Here is a 21588-nt window from a genome sequence, read left to right as displayed (position 1 = left end):
TGGGCCTCTAGCTAAAACAGAGGGCAGATTACCAGAGCATGCTGGTAACTTGGTCTGTTTTTAAAAATGTCTCAGCCAACAGCAAGCCCAGAAGTTTCAAAATTATTAGAATTATGTGCTAGGACCTTTTTTAAAAAAAAAAAACAAACAAGGTTGGGGATCCTAGTGGCTAGCACAAAAGACAAGAGAAACTTTGAGCAGCCTGGAAGATTTCAGGGATTATAAAGCATATTTTTAGCTATCAAAAACTTCTCCTGATGGAACCATCCTGCAGGACTAGAACAATTCATTTCAAAAGACTAACAATTCAAACCCTAGCTGGCAGCTAACTTCTTTCAATAGATAGATGTTTTTGTTTGTAATTTACCATATGTTTCAGTAATTCAAGAGAGTGGTTAAAAAGAAAGTGTTATTTTCATGCATTTTTCCAACAGAAACCTCTCAAAGTTGCCAGAGAATAATTTAAATCTCCTGTTAAGCATTCTACATTTAACTCCTCCTCGTACTATTCTCTTTTGTTCAAGTGGCACATTTATAGCAAGTATTTTGCATCATGAAAGAAACTCTTTCAACAAGCAACATCTATCTTTCTTTTCAAAATGTATACTACACATAAATACAAGTATGATAACTGCAACCCTTATTAATTCAGCTACTCTTTAGTACCTCCTAATTAATGCAAGTTGTTCTCTGATCTCCATGCTATATTACCTTTATTCATATGCTTATTTCTTTTCATTTCTGTAAGTTATTTGATTCTGAATCATAGAATCATAGAATCATAGAATCATTGAGGTTGGAAAAGACCTCTAAGATCATCGAGTCCAACCGTCAACCCAACACCACCAGGCCCACTAAACCATGTCCCTAAGTGCCTCATCTACTCGTCTTTTAAATAGCTTCAGGGATGGGGACTCCACCACTTCCCTGGGCAGCCTGTTCCAATGTTTCACCACTCTTTCAGTAAAGAAATTTTTCCTTACATCCAATCTAAACCTCCCCTGCCGCAACTTGAGGCCATTTCCTCTCGTCCTATCGCTTGTTACTTCGGAGAAAAGACCAACACCCACCTCGCTACAACTTCCTTTCAGGTAGTTGTAGAGAGCGATGAGGTCTCCCCTCAGCCTCCTTTTCTCCAGGCTGAATAGTCCCAGTTCCCTCAGCCGCTCCTCATAAGACTTGTTCTCCAGACCCCTCACCAGCCTCGTTGCCCTTCTCTGGACACGCTCCAGCACCTCAACGTCCTTCTTGTAGTGAGGGGCCCAAAACTGAACACAGTATTCGAGGTGCGGCCTCACCAGTGCTGAGTACAGGGGCACGATCACTTCCCTACTCCTGCTGGCCACACTAGTTCTGATACAGGCCAGGAGGCCATTGGCCTTCTTGGCCGCCTGGGCACACTGCCGGCTCATGTTCAGCCGGCTGTCAACCAACACCCCCAGGTCCTTTTCCGACAGGCAGCTTTCCAGCCACTCTTCCCCAAGCCTGTAGCGCTGCATGGGGTTGTTGTGGCCAAAGTGCAGGACCCGGCACTTGGCCTTGTTGAACCTCATACAGTTGGCCTGGGCCCATCCATCCAGCCTGTCCAGGTCCCTCTGCAGAGCCTTCCTACCCTCGAGCAGATCAACACTCCCACCCAACTTGGTGTCGTCTGCAAACTTACTGAGGGTGCACTCAATCCCCTCATCCAGATCATCAATAAAGATATTAAACAAGACCGGCCCCAGTACTGAGCCCTGGGGAACACCGCTCGTGACCGGCTGCCAACTGGATGTAACTCCATTCACCACAACTCTCTGGGCCCGGCCATCCAGCCAGTTTTTGACCCAGCGCAGAGTCCACCTGTCTAAGCCGTGAGCCGCCAGCTTCTCGAGGAGAATGCTGTGGGAGACAGTGTCAAAGGCCTTGCTGAAGTCCAGGTAGACCACATCCACAGCCTTTCCCTCATCCACTAGGCGGGTCACCTGGTCATAGAAGGAGATCAGGTTGGTCAAGCAGGACCTGCCTCTCATGAACCCGTGCTGGCTAGGCCGGATCCCCTGGTTGTCCCGCTCATGCCTTGTGAGCGCCCTCAAGATGAGCCGCTCCATAATCTTCCCCGGCACCGAGGTCAGGCTGACAGGCCTGTAGTTCCCCGGATCCTCCTTCCGGCCCTTCTTGTGGATGGGCGTCACATTGACAAGCCTCCAGTCTTCCGGGACCTCCCCCAAAGAATACCCTTTGCTTCCCAGTAAAGTCCCAGTTCAGCAAGGTAGTTGAGAACTGTAAAGTTCTGAACTACTGGAAACTCAGTCCTTAGTCCTGCAGTAATGAACAGAAAATTGACCTTTGAATCTCACAGTTCCTCCTGCAGAGTTAGGAGAGCAGGGAATAGTTTGGTGTCTTGCACATGGAAGTCCAACACTGCTATAGCTGAAAATCTGCAGAGACTTAAGAGATATCACTTTGTTAATGTGAATCAAGCTTGCTTGGTAGAATTATGATTTTGTGGAGGGAAGAAAACCATGATAACTATGTTTTGTTTCTTTATTTTCTTAAAATATGTTAAATATTTGTTAATTGTTTAAAGTTCACTGAAATAGCACTGAAGAGAGCAGTTTTATAAGCAGGTTTTGGAAAGTAAGCAAATGCTATAATACTTGTATGATTCAGCAGTGTGCCCTGGCAGCCAAGAGGGCAAACCGCATCCTGGGGTGCATCAAACACAGTATAACCAGCCGGGCAAAAGAGGTGATTATCCTGTTGTATTCAGCGTTGGTGCGGCCTCACCTTGGATACTGTGTGCAGTTCTGGGCCCCACGATTTAAGAAGGATATTAAGACACTCGAATGCAAGGAGGGCAACAAAGCTGGTGGCAGGGCTGGAAGGCATGCCCTGTGAGGAGCGGCTAAGGACGTTGGGTTTGTCTAGTTTGGAGAAAAGGAGGCTGAGGGGCGACCTCATTGCTCTCTACAGCTTCCTGAGGAGGGGAAGTGGAGGGAGAGGTGCTCATCTCTTCTCCCTGGTATCCAGTGATAGGACGCGTGGGAATGGTTCAAAGCTGCGCCAGGGGAGGTTCAGACTGGACATTAGGAAGCTTTTCTTTACCGAGAGGGTGGTCAAACCCTGGAACAGGCTTCCTAGAGAGGTGGTCGATGCCCCAAACCTGTCAGTGTTTAAGAGGCATTTGGACAATGCCCTCAATAACATGCTTTAACTTTTGGTGAGCCCTGAAGTGGTCAGGCAGTTGGACTAGATGATCGTTGCAGGTTCCTTCCAACTGAAATATTCTGTTCTATTCTAAATTCTGTGAAGAAAAATAAAAGTTTAAAAACAAAAAATCCCCCTAACAAGAAATACACACACATTTCCTATTATGTAACATGTTTATCACCTAAACGTTTAAGATGAAAACACACAATTGGCTTTTTTTTGTGACACTGTGAATCAGCAGAGCACTGAAAGTGTTGTGAACTAGTTCTATGTATTTACCAGTCACATTGTTTTGTAACAATGAATAAAAGCATCCCCAGCTGTATTTTCTGTACTTACTGCAAACGAGATATAAAAGCAAATTTCTTGGCAAAAAAAAAAATAGGTCATGTTTCTTCCTTCTCATTAGCTTTAAGCATCAAAACCCAGTGGCATAGGAATATTTTTCTATTAGAATGGATAAAAACACTTAGCAGCCCATGAGACGTAATAAGTAATTAGCCCCATTTCGTCTGGGTGGGGTCTCAGTTCTGTCAGCTCAAGATGTAAATCCCGCTGGCCACCTCCTACCCTACCCGAGAGGCTGCACCCTCGATATGTTGTCACTCAGGATGCATTGCCCAACACCCAGTTACACCCAACTGCAGCTCCAGCTATTTCTGAAACGAGAGCTAGTTGATGAAGAATATGGAGTCCTAAGATGCCACATGCAGCAGAGTCTCCTGACAGTATGATAGAGTTTCAGAGAGACATTAAGGCAAACTCCAAGACTACAGTACTGCCTAGCCTAGCAGTGGTATACTGGGTTTCATGGAGAACCCTGTTCCCACATAAACACAAGGTCACATCCGTATTTCTCCCACACAGCTACTAATCCCCCACCATGAATTTGAGAGAATGATTGGATACTTGGAAAAAACATCTAGCCTTTCCCTAAGAAGAACTATGCCTGCATTTATTTGTTTTCTCATCCTGAAGGATCAGAGAGATTATGATTCCAAAATGCTCCAAAGAATATGAAAAACAAGTTTGTGAAATAAAGCTGTCAATACTTTCACTATTTTCTCCTGACAGCTACTATCCGCACAGCACAGATGTGTCAATCTGCCAACTACAGATATACACACCCCTGATAATGCACTTTAAAATAACAGCAGTAACAGCAGTGCTAGTCATTCAGAATTTGTTGTGCTAAGTTTTTACAGACATTTACAGGTTTTCCCAGCAGTATATGAAACAGCAACAGAAAAATGCATTTGCAGCTCTAGACAAATGTCAGATTTCAGATAAAATTGAACTGTATTACTGCAAAGTCCTATCAGTATGTTTTTGTAAGGCTAGGATGATGGATTTTGTTGATATTCTCTAAGCTAGGGCTGACTGCCACTATTATTCAGATCAATAACAGAATTACCTTTGACTCAAGTGAGAGCAGAATGAGGCTTTTAACTTTATTAACAAATGTCAACGTTATTTCTCTTTCAACAAACGCAAGTATACCCATGTAGCTTGTGTGTTCTTGCAGTTCTGTATGTGCAAATTACCTCTGCTTTTATACTTCTGCAGCCCCATTTCTTAATGACTAGCTGCGTCCCCAAACACAGCAGCCATCTGATTATTATCCCATGAACTGCAGACACATCTCCTGTAAGGTCAACAGGAGTCCCCTCCACACAGCCAAAGGTATCACTGAATACTATGCTGAAAAAACTCACAGATTTTCAGACTTTCCTGGGGCCTGATGCTGGGAACCTTTAGCAGAAAATAGACCTTGCTGCACACAAGCCAGTCTCACTGAGTAGGAAGGGACTGCTTGCACATTGGGGCCTTCAAGGCAGCTGTCTTCTCTGATCAAAGACCAGTTTTGTATCTCCTTTCTAACTAATTTTAGCTTCCTAGCAGGTTCCTACTGAAGAATTTGATGCTATCGAAATCCTTCAAATGCCACTCGTGTCTCTGCTTCTATATAAACATATCAGATCACTCCATTAGAGATGCTTCAGGAAGATTGTTTGACCTTAGGAGATGCAGATCCAGATCAAAGGTTTAATGCATACTTGAATTGTGTTTCTTTAGATTAGACAGGGATGATAATTTCACTAAGCCTGCAGCAAAGTAATGACAGGTTTCAGTTGCTGATGCTCTATTGTTCATCAGATCAAAGGAAGCTTGCTTTCAAATGAAGACACACAAAAATTCACTTGCCTTTCTCTGAAAAACACAGACCCCAATTCCATGATTAAGAAACCAGTGTTTAATTGATTTGCAATGTTACTATGAAAGTGTTCCAAATAATCACTCATAAAGCTTTTAATAGTACAGATAATACCCAATATCATCCTCTGCAGCATATGAAAATATCAGGGAATAACACAAATTTGTGAACGTTGTGATGGAATTTCCACCATTAAATTCTGATGAATTTTTTTTCTGAGTCACATTCTCTCGCTTCAACTGGGATCTATCCAGTGAATTCAGAGGACCCATGTTACATAGCAGATTGGTGAAAAGGATCACAACAGGCTGTATCTCCCAGCACGTGCAGGTTAACAAAATTCTGTCTTTTTGTAAAAGCATAAAAAGCCAAAAGCCAACAGGAAAAACTTATCAGCATGTGCGAAGGGAACATACACAATCACAGGTTTTGATTTGTATTTAATACGGAGTACAAGTTCACGGTTTCAGGGCTCTGCCTACAAACAAAAGCTCTGAGAGTAACCCTGCTGACAGAGTTTGCAGCAGAACAATCCCATGAAATGGGACATTCAGAAAGCCAGAAACTGTGGCTGTTTAAGGTTTTGTCACAAGCAGAAGCTTGCTATCCTCCTCTTGCCAAAAGTTATTATCACCCCTGCAACAGTGGCAAAACCGGACATGTCCTGGTGCTGCAGATGCTCAGTTTCACAGTTCAATGTATTACTAGCCCACCTTCAGCACCCGTGAAGGCAAACACACAAGGCTGCGACCGAAGAGGTTAGACTGCAGGCACGTGTTCTGTCCTGGAGCTCTGCAGCAGGCAGAAGAGCAACTTTGAAGTTATCAGCAGTAAGGTCTTCAACTGCCACCGTTAGCCCTGTCAGAAGTCTCAGATAAAAATCTTCGTAACATTGTTTACACTGATGTTACCTTTTTCCTAGGTAGGAAGGGAAATATTTATGACACTGTATGTCCCCATTAGCCAGCACAATTATATTGGTGGATATCTTACATTGGTATAACTATTTTGATGTTTTGTAAGCAAGCACCTCATTATCTGAAATAAGTTACATAAGTAAAGCTCTTAAGTATAAGCCAGACACATGGAGTAACAGAGATAGCTGAGCAAGCACCACGATTTTAGCACTCTAGCTTACACAGAAGACAGACATCCATGGTTACAATTCCATAACGTCCAGCCATTCAAATAAAGGTGCAGTCATTTTTGACAGGGCCCCAACAGATGCTGACATATCTTGAGCAACCAATGTGAGGCACCAGGATGTTATCTTTATTTCTCTTCTGGGATGCAAAAATCAGTGGTTTATTTTTACCGAGTCATCATTAGCATCTATCAGTGATTCCAAGGTTAAGAAACAGACACACACACATACACACAGATAAAAATATACATAACATATACACACTATATATATACACATAAATATATATATAAATATGTATGTGTGTATGCAAAAATACTCATCTACGTATGTATATTCAAACAAAAGGCAGGTTGACACATATGGAAAGGTCACTCCCAGGCATTAACTTCTGCAAGTTTATTCCTTGCAGTGAAATGAGAAACATCTTGCAGTTTTCCACATTGTCTTACTAGGAATGGTGGGGATTAGTTATCCAGAGGTAAAAGAGCAAAACCAACAACAACAAATCCTGGAACTCTTAACTGTCAAGACAAGCTCTATCCTGCCCAAGGGAGATGGGCAACAACAGAAGGGCATGCTGTTATTGATGATTAACATGAGTCACTGAACAACCTGCGTCTCCCAAGAGCTTCTCTTCATAAATCAGCTAGCAAGGCAGTTACTCCCCTTCCTCTGTGCCAAATTCAATTACTTTATAGTGAAGTACAATATTAAATTTAGACTAAATAAGCTTGTTTACTGTTGTAAAATCCAGTTGTTTTTCTCTTCCCCCACTAACGAGAGAGAAATAATTTGTTTTAAGAAAGTTCCTCATCACTATAGCTCTTATCACCCCAAAAGAAGGATATCCACATGCTTTAGACTCAGCTCCTTCAGAGTGGTGATAAATAACTTAGTTATTTATTACATTATTACTGTTATTACATTCAGCACACCTGAATGGAAGGACTGCCACAGCCTTGTACAGAAGAATCAAAAGATTTCACCCCAAAATACTTCACTTCATGCTTGGGCCTAAAGCCCAAGAAAGACAAGAAAGCAGGTTTTGTATCCATGCTCTCTTGCTATGAGACAAACGATGTTAAATGAGTTGCCTGCACAATATTTGTATCTCAGTCACCTCTTCCTCCCAGTCAAAGCATCTGAAGTTCACCAACAACTTTGAGTCATTCCTTGAAAGATCAGGTCAAACTTTGCTCACCTACATGAGTCCCACTAAAATGAATCTGATGTTTGTTTTTAGAAATGAGACTCGACAGTGACTCAGGTTTCTGAATTGACTCCATCTGCCCATCCAACAGGTGCTGACTAAACAACATACCAACCCCAGGAGAGAAGATTAAGGAAACAATCTAATGGCTACTGAGGAACTCGGAAGCTCTTCCAAGCTATTGCAGCTAACTGCAGACTGTTTCCATTGACAGTCACAGGTAAGAAACACTACGACCGCCTCTGCATGTCCCCTCACCTCACCAAGAAGGAAATCCACCAACTTAAGGGCCTTGCAAAATGTTAACTATCTTCTGTAAAACTTATCAAAACATTAAGCTGGTAAAAAACACTCACATACCGGAACTTGATTATGGTTTTGGATACAGTAGATTTCAACTAAGAATAGATTCCAAGGACTACTGCATTTCTGTGTTCATTACTCTTCTCATCAAGCTCTCACTCTGCAAGCAAAACAAAGATTGCAGTATTTCCTTCTGGATAGACTCCCTTAGGAGGCTGCAGGTGAGGAAACTGTTGCCCTTAGTGTACTTGCTAGTAAAACGATACACTCCGGGTTACCAGCTTAGTGACAATTCTTTATCTCCAAGTTGCACTCAGATTGCTAAAGACAAAAGTGATCCTGATTTTATACAATAAAGAACTTCCTTAAATGCTGACTATTTTTCCACAAATCCTAATTTTGTCTACATTTCCCTCTTTGGATAACAGAAATATAAACTCTCTGAAATAATTAAATTGGAAGATGGATTGTACAGAAGAGTACCAGAGAGAATCTAACAGAGGTCAACTGAAACATGTTGCATTATAGACTTAATTTTTGCTTGGATTTTAATTAAAATCAAAAGCATTCATATAGCAAGTGAAATGGACTTACTCAGCAATATACTTCACCTTTGACAAGACTATTAGAACCAGAATATTCAATATATCAGTTAAAATATAGGATTTTTTTTTAAGCTCCTACAAGTACTAAGAAAGGTAATTTACTCTGAATAAATATTGTCCCATTACATTGGCAAGCTTTGGTGCGCTTTGGTACTATCAGGTGACTTTGACTAGTACACTTTCACATTTACACTGGTATGCCTTCACTGTTTCTTGCATTTCATCTATAGGTCCTTAAATTTTAAAAATGGGGAAATATTCAGGAATAGAAGAGAGACATAACTTTGCAAGAGCTAGTTATTTCTTTCTAGCCTCACTGTCCACCAGAATGGTGGAGGTTCAGGAAATTCAGCTCTCTTGCCTAGAATGTGGCCTGTAAGTCATGCAACTGGTACTTACTTGCTACGGTTTGCCCAAGGACAGAGGCTTAGGAGTCCAATACAACTCTTCTACCAACAATCTAGTTCTCTCATTTTAGGTAGAAGATTATATCCCGAGGTTCATTTCTCCTTACTGCTAATGAGGACATGTTATATTTGCAGACAGTACTCGAGCAATCCCAGGTTGGAGCCAGCAGCATTGTACTGTTTACATGCATGAATAAAAACATTTAGAACAATACGCATTATTGAAGTCCTGAACTTTTCACACACACGAGACACCATTTAGGTTTAATGGTAAGCATGGAAGCCACCTGGCTTGGATGAAAGCCCAGTCGGTCAATGAAGATGTTTTCACCAATTTCAACAAGCTTTGGATCACATCTTACATGAATTTACTACACCAGACACCACATCCCAGTAAATGACTGCAGATCACAGGATTCACATTAGTCCAGCAGTGACTTTAATTCAACATCTTCTTTTAATATCTCTTTTTACAAAGATACTTAGCTCAAAAAAAAAAAAAAAACAAAAAACAAACGACGCTCTGGTGCTTAGCATATTTTGCCCAAATAAGACTTCTTGGAAAAAAAATAAAAATCTAGAGAGGAAGTGAGTATCTGACCTAGGTTTACAGAAGAATAGCCAAACAAATTTTGGGAAAGCAGTTCTGTGATGCCCAAACATAATGGAATTCAGTTCATTGTCCCTTGGCTGAGCAACCTTTGTAGTGACAAGAAACCAGACACTGAGCCTGCAGTAGGCTGCATATGGAAAACATGCTGCTTTCAATTTGAATTCACAAGATTAAAGTTGCTGGTACCAAGATCTCCAGTTCAGCAGCACTGAAGCAAGCAATTGCAGTGATCCAGTGTGTTACAGCAATGTGCCTTGCCCCTCTGCTGGAGTTTCTCTCTGCAGGAGCAATGTTGGCAGAGAATAATGTGACGACCATAACTGCAAATGTGGCAGTTTATATGTTGGTGTAGTAGTGCCAGACAACAAAATGGGGACAACCAAAGAATGGCATATGCTTCATTCCCTGCCTTTCCTTCTGGCTTGTACCCTCTAGAAAACAGACAGGTGAGTTATGTGCCCAAATTAATTTTCATTTCACAAAACAATGTGGAAAATAAAAGTAATCCAAAAGTAATTTGTACTAATAAATTGCATGCAAGTTAGTTGTTACTTCAATTTTTTTTTTTCCATTAATGTAATAAATTCAGTTATATGTGACCTCCTGTGATTGCTGACACTATGACCAGGGTTAGAAAAAAGAATTTCTAGGCTTTGATGATATGGGTGGAAGATTAAGGAGAATAGGTCACCATCAGTGAAGTATGTCCGTTCAGGGACTTGCACTTTGACACTGCTGTACTCTATAGAAAAACAGAGGGGAAAAACCTTCCCAAAATGAACAAGTTGCCTTTTATTACTCATTTTATTCTTTCCAACCCATGTGAATATATTCAAAATAGAAGGCTAAATCTTTAATGAAAATGTCACTATATAGTAGTTAGAGACATTAAACCATATGCCTGTACAAAGCAGATCAGTATATGGAGATTCAAAACACACACTCCAGCCTTCAGAAACCCAGTGAGAACAATACCTCCTTTGAAGTTTTATTACAGCTACAATTGCAATCAAAAGTCAGTAACGGTCCTACTGCTCATGACACTATGTAGTCTAAAGCGTGTTCTTCAAGGTAGCATTATTTCTGACATAATCTCTCTGCCAAGAAGAAATGTAAATATTTGAAAAGCGCTAGAGCACACAAGAATGGTGCAACAATTAGGTACTGAATACCATGCACAGATGGTCTAAATTCCACCAGTATCCTTGTGACTAGGGTTCTCACCCGGCTCCCTGCTGAACACGTTCCTTAAGCTATCTGAACTGCTGTTCAGAGGCTCTTAGTTCTCTCCATCATGAGACAGGAGGACGTAACTATAATTTAGACTTCTTTGGAATACAGACTTGAGAGCTAGATCCACAGAGGGTCCTTAGGGTGAAAAATAGCTAAAGTCTTCAGCACTGACCTCCCTGCCTCGCAGAATTCACAGTCGCAAGCAAGACTCTCAGGCTCCCTCTGCCACGTGAACCCTGCAAAACAGAACTGACAGAAGACAGCAAAGATGAATATGAGCCACCTGACCTGACAATAAGAAACTTGAGGAAGGATGAGGGAACTAATTCTGTCAGTCAAAGGGACTAGGTCCCAGAAAGCCCCCAGATCTCTCCTATGGGCACGATATAATCGCTAAGGTCCAAGACACGGATACACATAACTTGTCCTATGACTGAGCAAGGATCGAACTTTTCTTCCAGTATAGCTGCTGTTGCTACAGCACTACTCTGTAGGTGCACAACCAATAGCACCACCATCTTGACCAAGTGAAGTGACACAGTACAATGTTCATGTGAGATTCATAAATCAGGCTTTGAGGATCCAATCCAACAGGTGTATCCTCAGCATGCTGACAGATGTTAGACAATACTGTGGTTATGCATTTAAAATACTGCTATTTCCCATGTAAATATTGCAGGATCACTTCTAATTGTAAAGATTATTGTCTCATTTCTGAAAAGCTAACTTACCTGATCTGATTTTACAAATTTCTAATATTAAAAAATCATGATAGCGTTTATAATTTGCAAAGCTTAATATTTTATATCATAGGTGGTTGAATTTCCGTAAATCACATGCAACAAGTTGTAAATCCCTCCAAATGACCACCATAACTAATACAGTTTTCACAAAAGGCACTTGTATCACTCAAACAAATCACTTTCAGTTTTAACTGTTGTGCTTTTGGGGTCCAGAGAGGCAAAAAAACTGTTAGATGGTGGATATTCTATATGTGACATATTCTAAGTTAATTTATTCCACACCTCTCAACAAGAAGCACATTCTTCCTGAGAAGTGCTATGAGAAATGTTGAGTTACAATGACTTTGTACAAACAAAGGTGAAGTTGAAATTCATCATTATCGCTAGGAGACAAGCTTAGCCTTAAGAATGTTAGCATTGTATTTATCTTCATTACATTATGCAACAACACATGAACCAAACAAACATGACTGTAATTATTCTGACATTCTGATGTTTTATACTGTGATTTAAAGTCATTCCAGGAAACAAAAATTCCAACTCGTTTGACCTCCATAATATGCTTAGACAAAAGCAGAGCTTTAGTCTCACAAAACCAGTATTTGCTATAGAAACAATTTAACTATAACTGCACCTATCTTATCAAGCTTCCTAGTAAAAAATCCATAATTCTCTTCAGTAGCAAGAGTCAAAGTCCAAGTTTTGGTCATTTAAAAAAGTCTATTCTTTTCGGGTTGGTGCTGTTCCTCCCCAAACCCTCCTGTACCACTAAACATGTTCTCATGGAGAATGTGGCTGAGCAGCACTTGCCCCTGTACACTAAATGCAATTCATTTCAGTGGTGTGTTTTTCACATCTCGTGAACACACAAAAATTTCAATGGGAAGGTGTTTTGCATCTCTCACTAGTCAGAGTAGATTCTACCCGCTGTTCCATTCTTTCAGTAACTCCCCTGTATTATCTGTTCAGCTTAACAGATGAAGCTCCAAGGCAATAAATTATTGCCACAGAGGAGAAAGTACAAGTGAGACAGTCATTTGAAGTTTCTTCATTATTTGAAAGCTCTTCAGTGACATTCCCCTTACCTGATCTTCAGTTCTCTGACTGCAAGAGGACTGAAGTCTCCTCTGGTTTGACACTTCTAGATAACTGTAGGAATTCCAGGCATAGGGTTACTTAGCTCATACTACCAGCTTCCTGTCAAAGGTAGAGCTGCTTTGAAACACGGAAAACCATTTAACTCAGTCAATACATAGTACGGTAGCACAAGTGTAAATTTTTATTGATAGACTGGAAAATGTGAAACAGATTAAATTACAGTCACCTTGGAATGATTTGGTGAAAAACGAGGGCATAAACTATTTCCTGAAAACAGTGAAGCACTGCTGAGGGAGAAAAGTAAACGCTAATTTTAAGTAGCCTTTCTCTTAAGCACAAAAGAACAGTGATTGTCCTTATCAGGGAGGAGTAGCAAAGCCTGCCTCCCCAGTCCTACAAAGAAGTGCTTGGAATTCGAGACACAGCTTACCAACAACAAGTAGAAATTCAGGTCAGAAAAAGTAGGAGACAATAAGGCTTGTAGAAACATGCCTGCCTGCCTATTCAGAGGCTTCCCATTGTGATTCAATTGGATCTGCCTAATGCATGCTTAAAACAACACGAGGTTATTTAGAAATGTACACATACACACAATGCCTCTCTCCTCCCTTCCCACAAAAGGGTCTCCGGAACCTGTCTACAGCAGCCCTACAGGGTAAACCCATAGTCCAGCTTCCGTAAACACTGAAGATGAATGTTTCCACTCAAGCAATAACTAGGTTTTGGGATCTGTGAGCTCTTTTAAGCTCATGAGGCATTTATATTCACAAGTTTTGTTTAAAAAAACAACAAAAAACAGTTACTTCCATTAACCTCTCAGGGGTCTAAGAACCTTCAGATGCGAGGAAGATGCTGCAGGGAGAAGTCCAAGACCAAATGGAGGGAAGGTTCATGTTGTTCTTGGCTTCTTTGCGTCCACTCCAATTATTTCCTTTTCTCATTCTCCAGAATGACCCCCAAAACATCTTATGCACTGAACTCTTAGAATTATGTATGACTATTACATATTTTTGTCTTCTTTAGCACAAAATAAATTACACCAAGTATGAGGATCAATAAACATTTCAAAAGTTTCCAGGGAAAGTTATATTTATGCAAACTGAAGCCTTTGCTGACTATACAACTGGTATATTTCTCAGGAATGTTTCAGCCAAATGTCTATCATTTGACCCGGGTATTCTGAAGATTTCAAAAGAAGTCATACACAAAGAGTTTAGCTTACTATATTTGCTAGGTAATATCATCTCTTTCACAAGTTAACATAAGGAAATTGCTGCATATTTTTATTTAAACAAATCACTGCTTTCACCCCTCCCTCTCTGCAAACTCAAACCAGTCTTATTGCAGGCACAAAGAGGAAAGAGGACTGAGAAGTGCCCCTGCTTTAACAGCACACTGCTGGTGAGGTAACAAACAAAACCAAAAGCTTACTTGACAGACTAGATGGACTTTTCATTTTAAAAGAAAGAGTAATTTAACAAAATGTCTCTAGTGAGATTAGCAAAGTGAATCATGTCACTATGACATTGCTCTTAGTTTATCAACAAATATTACATATAGAAGTTTTTGGTCAATTACAGCAGGACAGATACTAACCTCAGCCACATCCACTCACACAAGCAGCTAGCCTACAATTTGACTCAAGCTGACCTACAGGTGGAAATTAAACCATGGATTCTGACACTGTTTTTAGCAGAAGACAGAGTAGGATCTATAAGGGGTACTCATTTCTCTAGACAGGGAAATCATCCTGTCTCATGAATTGCACAGGATCCCAGAAAGTAGCTGACGTAGTTTTGCTGAAGGCTGGAGGAGACGACAAGGAATTACATGATTCAAGCACTTTTTGTTTCCTTTCACTAACGTTTAGTTCCAGGAGGATGAAAATAAGTTTAAAACTTCCCTGTTTAGAGACGTGCAATACAGTAACCACCCTTTTCTCCAGATGCAGATTCCCACATAACCAGCTGATAATTTTTTCTTTGTCATTTTCCTCAATCACTTAGCCGTGATCTATGGACACCCCCTGCAAAGCCCACAGTAAAAAGCCTCAGTGATACAACACTGAGCACAGCAGGAACCTAGCCCATAATGAAGGTTCCTAAATGCTGTGGTAACACAGATGAAGAAAAACTGACAGAAAAGAGGTGTCACAGCTCTGGTCCTGTTGTAACAGTACCTTCAATCACTAAATTACCTATTCTTCTCTGGCTAGGCTGTACTCGGACGTCCTGCTGTCTAGATGAAGAAAGTTGATTATCACCAGTATGCAAACTGTTATCCGTGCTACATGTCATCTTCTTGTTGTCCAACCCAGAAAGAAGTCAGCAAATGAACTGATGTGCAAATTTAATTGCTTGTCAACCTCACATTTGGTTTGCTGGGTTATTAGATAGTGAAGAGGGTTATATTGCTGCTGCTAACAGGATACGTACCTTGCAGGCAAAGACAGGGGAAGGAGAGGGCAGAATGAAAAACTCCCATCAATAACATATTTGCAGACTGGTCAGAACAGGAGATATGGTTGAGCTAATTACGTGGCCCTGTTCCCCCCCTTCAGCAAAAACAAAATATAAAACTATGCCTTATTGTTCAAGCTATGAGGCATGAAACAGAAACTAAACCTAGCAATACTGAGCGACCACAGCATGAACCAACTGCCCATGCAGGGAAGGAGATGTTTCTATTATGGATGCTTAATGAACATGGATTATAGAGTTCTGAAGACACTCTGTGTTTACCCAGTTGGCTACTGAAATGGATAATTAGTTGTTATTAGCTGAAATGCAGCCACTAAGCATTTTGAACACTTCATGCCAAAACATATCAGAACACATACCTGTCACCATGCCACTGAACTGAAAACAAGTATCACGCAGTAAAAGGCTGAAGGAAGTGAACACACAATAAACCTTTAGATGAGAAAATACAGTGCTACATCCTTCCACAATGCAAAAATGCCACTGCCTTCACTGTTGAAGCATAAAGAATAGCAATTATATCTAAATCCTTCTGATGTTTCTCATTAAAGAGCAAATTCAGTAGAACGCTTACGCTCAGATTGCCTTAACGGAAATCAGAGCTGTCACTTTATATGAAAATATGGAAATTCATAGGTCACATGCACAATTAATTCAATAAGAGAAAGCTATAAGAGCTTCAATTAAGCAGAGGACGCAATGATGCCTTTCAAAACCTAGTTTGAAAGGAGTTGTACCTTGTCCACAGTATTTGTTAATGCAGAGAGGTGCTACTGGCCTGAAGTTTGTCTCTAGGCTCTCCTTTTCTTATTTTTTAAACCTGCAGTAGTTGGCAGGCACCAAGACACCGCACCTGACCGGGTTCAGCATGCCTCAGGGCGGTCTCCCCCTGCACCAAGGCGCTGAACCCCCCTCCCAAGCGGGCAAGTTTAGCCCACTTTAATCACCTTTAAGACCCTTTAAACACACCCAATATTTGTCCCCTACAAAGAGGTTTCAGGGGGGCTTGGTTTGCCAAAGGCAATTTACGAACAAGTTAAGCTTTGGCAGCCTTTCGCGGGGCAGGAGGGGGTAGTTGTCTTTTTTTTCCCCCATTGCACACGCAACCCCGGCAAATTCAGACCCGCGTTTCACAACAGCCTCCTGACTCTCAGGTCCATGTCGGCGTGCGGGGCGAGGTCTCGGAGCTGACGGCAGGCTCGGCAACCGCGGGGACGGCGAGCGGCGGCTGACAACCACCGGGCAGCTTCGCCCCGCGCTCTCCCCGGCCCCGGAGGCTGAGCCCTGGCCGCGGCGGCCCCTCGGCCCGCTTCTCTCCCTTCTCCCCGCCGCTCGTCCCCACTCACCGCCACCGAGCCCGAGGAGGAGGCGACGAAGACGCGGATCACCATCTTCACCTCATGAGCCGCGGCGACGGGACCAGACGGGACGGGGCAGCGAGGCTGCGGGAACGCCGCTCCCCAGCACGGGACGGGGACAGGGCCGCCCCGCTCCACCCCGTCGCCGCCCCCTGAGGGCGGCCGCCACCCTCAGCACCCCCTTTCCCCGCGGCGGCAGCCCCTCTCGGGCGAGCCGGGTCCGGCTGCTCGCTGACAGGAGGCAGACGATAACGGCGAGAGGAGGGAAAGGTGGGGGCGGCGCGCAGGGGCCGACGGGCGCTGTAGTTCTGCCCGGGCGGGGGCCAGCCCGCTGTTGGTCATGCTTCACCAGCAAAACCGAGCCAAGCCGGCAGCCTGCGTGCTCCAAGCTGCCATGCCCCCGACCCCCCGGGCTGCCAAGTGCCACCATTCGCGTTTGAGAGGCTGAGAAGGGGCTTGTGCTGCCCTCCAGGTGTGCTGCCCGCAGGTCGAGGTGGCCCCAGCGTATGATGAACAACGCGCTTAAATTCATACCCTCCGCCATCAGGGCTGCTTCTCCTGACAGCTCGGCCCGCCTGGCTGCTCCTGGTCCTCCTACCCCATGCAGAGCGCCACCTCTGCTCTGCCAGGCCTGGGTCCAGCCCCGCTGGCCGCCATTTACAGCGGTGAAGGGGTGGAAAATGGTGCCATTCTGGTCAGGCCACACAGGCACATTCCTGTCAGGGCAGGCAAAAGGGACAATGCAAGGGAGGTAGGCCACTGGGCGAGAGGGCTCTCCAATACCATACATCTCAAAGGAGTTAAACAGCACTGTCTATTTTCACTCCCTGGTATAGATGCACAGTTCTCAATATTGTCAGCTGTGGAACAGATGTTATTAATCAACAGGATAAGCAGATAACCCCAAATAACCCTTCATCAGTCAGCTCATCTGCAAGTGGCTGAGGGGAATCCCTATGGCCCTCATCAGCTTTTGGGTCTGCGAGGACGTGGCCTGTCTTTATTTAAAGACTCAGAACCACGTAGCTGGCAGTCTTATACGTGTTACTACAGTTGTAACCCTCATCCTCTTACTTCCTTACACACAGCCAGATGGTTACTCATTCCCTCTGACTAAACTCTCCCTTCCCACCGTTTCACCCCAATGATGAAGTGCGTGGTGTCAGCCTTCTTCACATCTTTGTACCGCCACCGCCCTCAGTGAACTCCATCATCCAGACTAAGCACAGACCCCGACTTGCTGCCAAATATGTCCTTAAAGCTTTCTTTACATTTTAATATTGATCATTTATTTTGAAATCCTGCAGGTCTCGTGGAAGATACCTAGCAAGAGCCATAAAAAATAATCAGGATGCTCAGTGCTCATTTTGAGCTTGATTTATGTCTTGTGGAATTCATTGGGAGACTTTCCACTGACTTCACTGTACTCTGGAGTGGAGCTCAATATCAGCAATATAAAGTCCAATCCTGTAATGTAAATTCAGGTACCAATCTTGCAAAGATTTATAACTATGCATTACTTTGCTTTCATGAGAGTGCTTGTTGAAAACAGAGTAAACTTCATTGGAGCAGACTTAGGTACAAAGGTTAAGATTTTCTGGCTTCAGTGCTCCTGTCTTCATTTGAGCACAACTCTTAGTGTGGGAACCACAAACCAGTGACCAGCAAGTGTTTACTGGTTAATTGCTGCTGAACGACCAGCAAAAGGAGCAAAGGAGGCAAACTTTTTTTTATGTTGGTTTGTAAGGTAACTCCGAGCAACTTGTTAAAACTCTGTGATAGGTGAATAATTATAGGAATTTGCTGGAAAATCCCCATTACCTCTGAGTGAAATTCCTTCACACTTCAGTATTATTTCTGCCAATATATTTTCCTGTCTTTCTCTAAATTTTCTTTAAAAGGTTTACTATGTTTACTACCACTTACTTCCTTCTTTACTCCCTACTAGAAAATACTGGGTTTAATATTCTAGTTTGGCCATACATACAAATAGAATCAGGGCAAGTCACTACAGCTGGTTGTATTTGATTCTCTCACAGCATTAATATATAGCATTAAATTATAATATTAATAACCCCTGCCTTCTAATATATTTCTTAGATACACCAAACAGAAAAAAGGGTAGTGAAATCTAATTCTGAAGGGTGCTGAACATCTTTCACTCTCGCTAAACAGAAGAGGATGCTCCTACCTCTCAGAGACAACCTTGACACATAACCAATAACCATGTGGCAGAGTCTGAAATAGAGTGCAATAGCACTAACTGGAAAAAAGCATGAGATTTAAATAAGAAAATAAAGAAATTCTAATAGGACTGCAAAAACTGTAACTAAGGTAGTTTTAAGGTTGTTTCCTCTCCTTGTAAGAGTTCTCTACTTTGTCAGCTCCAAAAGCCACAAATCTAGTCTCCTTTCCCATCATGGAAAACAAACAACTTTCATTTCAGTCCGCTTGAAAGTATTACTGAGCTGCATAAATTCTCCAAAGCTGTGGGGAAAAAAGAGGTGGTAAAACCAGGTAAAACCAGCACCCATTAGCAGAATCCAAACCCACTGCTCCATTTCGAATGCCCTAAACTGATCCCCAGCCAGCCAAGACAATGTACCTTTTTCTCCTGATTTTTAGAGTCTGCCTTTTGTTCCTGTAGCCCTTGGGTGAGTAGACTGCTACAGCTTGAACTTCAAAACAGAGTCTGAGCAGCCAAACTCATGGCCAAAGTTGATAGACCCAAATTGAGCTAAAGTGCCAGAGCTCATGGAGATCTTCCATCCGTCACACTTGATACAGCTTCTAGCCAACGCTTCAGTATCCTTATTCCACACATATTTAGAGACACCATCAAAGACAGAGCAGGGGGCTTTCTGCCTGCATTCAACTACTTGGTCATGAATGCAGCAACTTAATTAAAGTGTCATTTCAAACATACTTTGAAACAGATTTTGAACAATCTGAAGCTGTATTTCAATGAATTTTCTTGTAATTCTCAATTTTTGTAAGTAAGTTTGTAATATTTTGGGCTAAAAATCTTGCACCTATAACTTCTCAGTATCAACTTTAATATAGCATGGACATTGAGAATCCAGACAGCTTTTTCATTTCTCTCTTTTGTTAGTGTTTCCATACACACAAAGAAGCTAGTTCTGTCGTGGAAGTAATCCAGAAAGTTAGGAAAAAGAAGTATTACACTGAGAAGTTGAAGATTTCAAAGCCTGTAGAGCAGCCTCTTACTTTACATGGCTCCTAAGCAGAGGACTATTACTCTGTGGAGGGTAAAACCTATTGGATACCACCACATAACATTTTGCACTTTCAGGTGGTGTACAGGTTAAGACTGGCCATCATCCTCCATCCTGCAGCCACTGCTGGTAAATGTCCTGAGGCCATACCTTTAACTCCGTTTCTATTGTACAGTTCTAGAGGCTTGAAGACCAAATGGTGCAAACATTTGGTTAAGTAGAAGAAATGTAATAAATTAAAAACGTCGTTAAAATTATTTATGAGCAGTTTTCCATGTTTACAGGAGGTGCAGACTAGAGTTGAAAATGTGAACTTATAGGGGGCAGGGGCAGTTTCTAAAGATTTCGTGGTAAGAATGATTCATTGTTACGCCAGATCTTCATGGAAGATTAAACAGAACTTTGCTGCTGCTCAGGTAACAAAGAACACACAAAACCAAGGCTTGCGAATATGTGAAAATAGAAGTATAAAAGTACAACCTCAGACAAAGAAGATTCTAATTATGATAAAAGATTACTTGTATAGCAAGATGCAACAGGCATAGGAGAAAAATCCTGGAGAAATGGCATATTACATTCGGAACTGAAAAAGTGGTTAAGATGGCATCATCTCTCACCTGAAAGGAGCAGTCTGAGGCATTTTAGAAGTTTTCTGGTCTGTGGGTTGTTGGTACCCATCAGTTATTTCTCTGGGTTCTGTGAAAGGTTGCTAAGAAGTAGTGAATTCACATAGACTCTGCAGCAATCCACGTACTTGAAATTTCTAAAGGGGTATTTAGCACTTTTTAAAAATTCTAAGCATCAAAACATGTTGAAAATTACTGGTTTAGAGTGTCGTTAAAAGCTCTGACACTCCTGAGCAATATTCCTTGGTAGAAATGCGACTGTCATGCCAGGGAGCAGCAAAAGGAGAAGATAAATGGTAGAGAAAACAGAATACTCCAGCTGCAATAGAGCTATGGATTATCATCAGCTGATGTTGCACTGCAGACCCCAAGAGAAAGTAGATAACTTAAAGGTTCTAAAACACACAAAATGGCCGAAGTAATGTGGTGTAAGTACAGGATTGTTCCACTTGTTGAGTAATGGCACTCAGTGTGGTGGCTGATAGCCTATATTTATATAGGTGAGATATATTTGTATTTATATTTATATATATTTATATATGTGAGATAATGCTGTTTGGAGCCTGATTCTCCACATACGTCCTAGAAGCCACTGTATTTTTACGGTATTAATTTAATCACAGAAGGAACCTCCAGGGTACACTCTCTCAGTTGTGCATTAATGCCTGCAGTCATGGGTTGTTCATAATATTATGACTCCTCCTCCACATGCACAACAGGTCAAGCAGCTCCTAGTCAAGTTCACCCTATCCCTTGAAAAATGGCTTCACGGGTTTTGTAAGTCACACCAGAGTGTCCCAATTACAAACCCAGTTTCGTGCAGGACTCTGTTTTTTCCAGAACCTTGACTGTGGCTAGAGGTTTACATTCAGAGCATTTCACAGCTTTCCCCACAGTCAGATTTTAGAGATAACATCCCAAGATAAAGCTTTTTCTCTTTTGACTTGAATTACTCTGAAGCTACTACAAAGCACAGGTGTTAAAGCAGGCTCTTGGGAAGAGACAGAGCTGGAACAATTTTGGGAAAGGTTTTGATTCTTGCATTCACAAATTTGTGCCATGTTGAGGAAAGCAGAAAGGTACAGCCGTTCTTGATTTCAGAATGATTTGTGTACCATCTCT

At 42.0% G+C, this 21588-nt stretch overlaps 1 protein-coding gene across 3 annotated transcripts in view; it reads right to left on the bottom strand.

The window, feature by feature from the left end:
• The window catches only part of SH3BGRL2 (SH3 domain binding glutamate rich protein like 2), a 58366-nt gene extending 41575 nt beyond the window's left edge, over positions 1-16791 (bottom strand). For 2 of the 3 annotated variants that reach the window (XR_012994869.1, XM_076333127.1), the window contains exon 1: positions 16593-16789. Coding sequence is in view for 2 of the 3 variants with exons in the window: in XM_076333127.1 (XP_076189242.1) it covers positions 16593-16637 (45 nt within the window). In the remaining variant the exon portion in view is untranslated. Of the gene's footprint in view, positions 1-16592 lie in introns of all 3 variants that reach the window. The other variant, XM_076333128.1, reaches the window with a different exon arrangement.
• Between the last annotated feature and the right edge of the window lie 4797 nt (positions 16792-21588).

Source organism: Aptenodytes patagonicus, chromosome 3, assembly GCF_965638725.1.
Source record: "Aptenodytes patagonicus chromosome 3, bAptPat1.pri.cur, whole genome shotgun sequence".
Classification (NCBI taxonomy): domain Eukaryota; kingdom Metazoa; phylum Chordata; class Aves; order Sphenisciformes; family Spheniscidae; genus Aptenodytes; species Aptenodytes patagonicus.
This window is presented reverse-complemented; position numbering and strand designations above follow the sequence as displayed.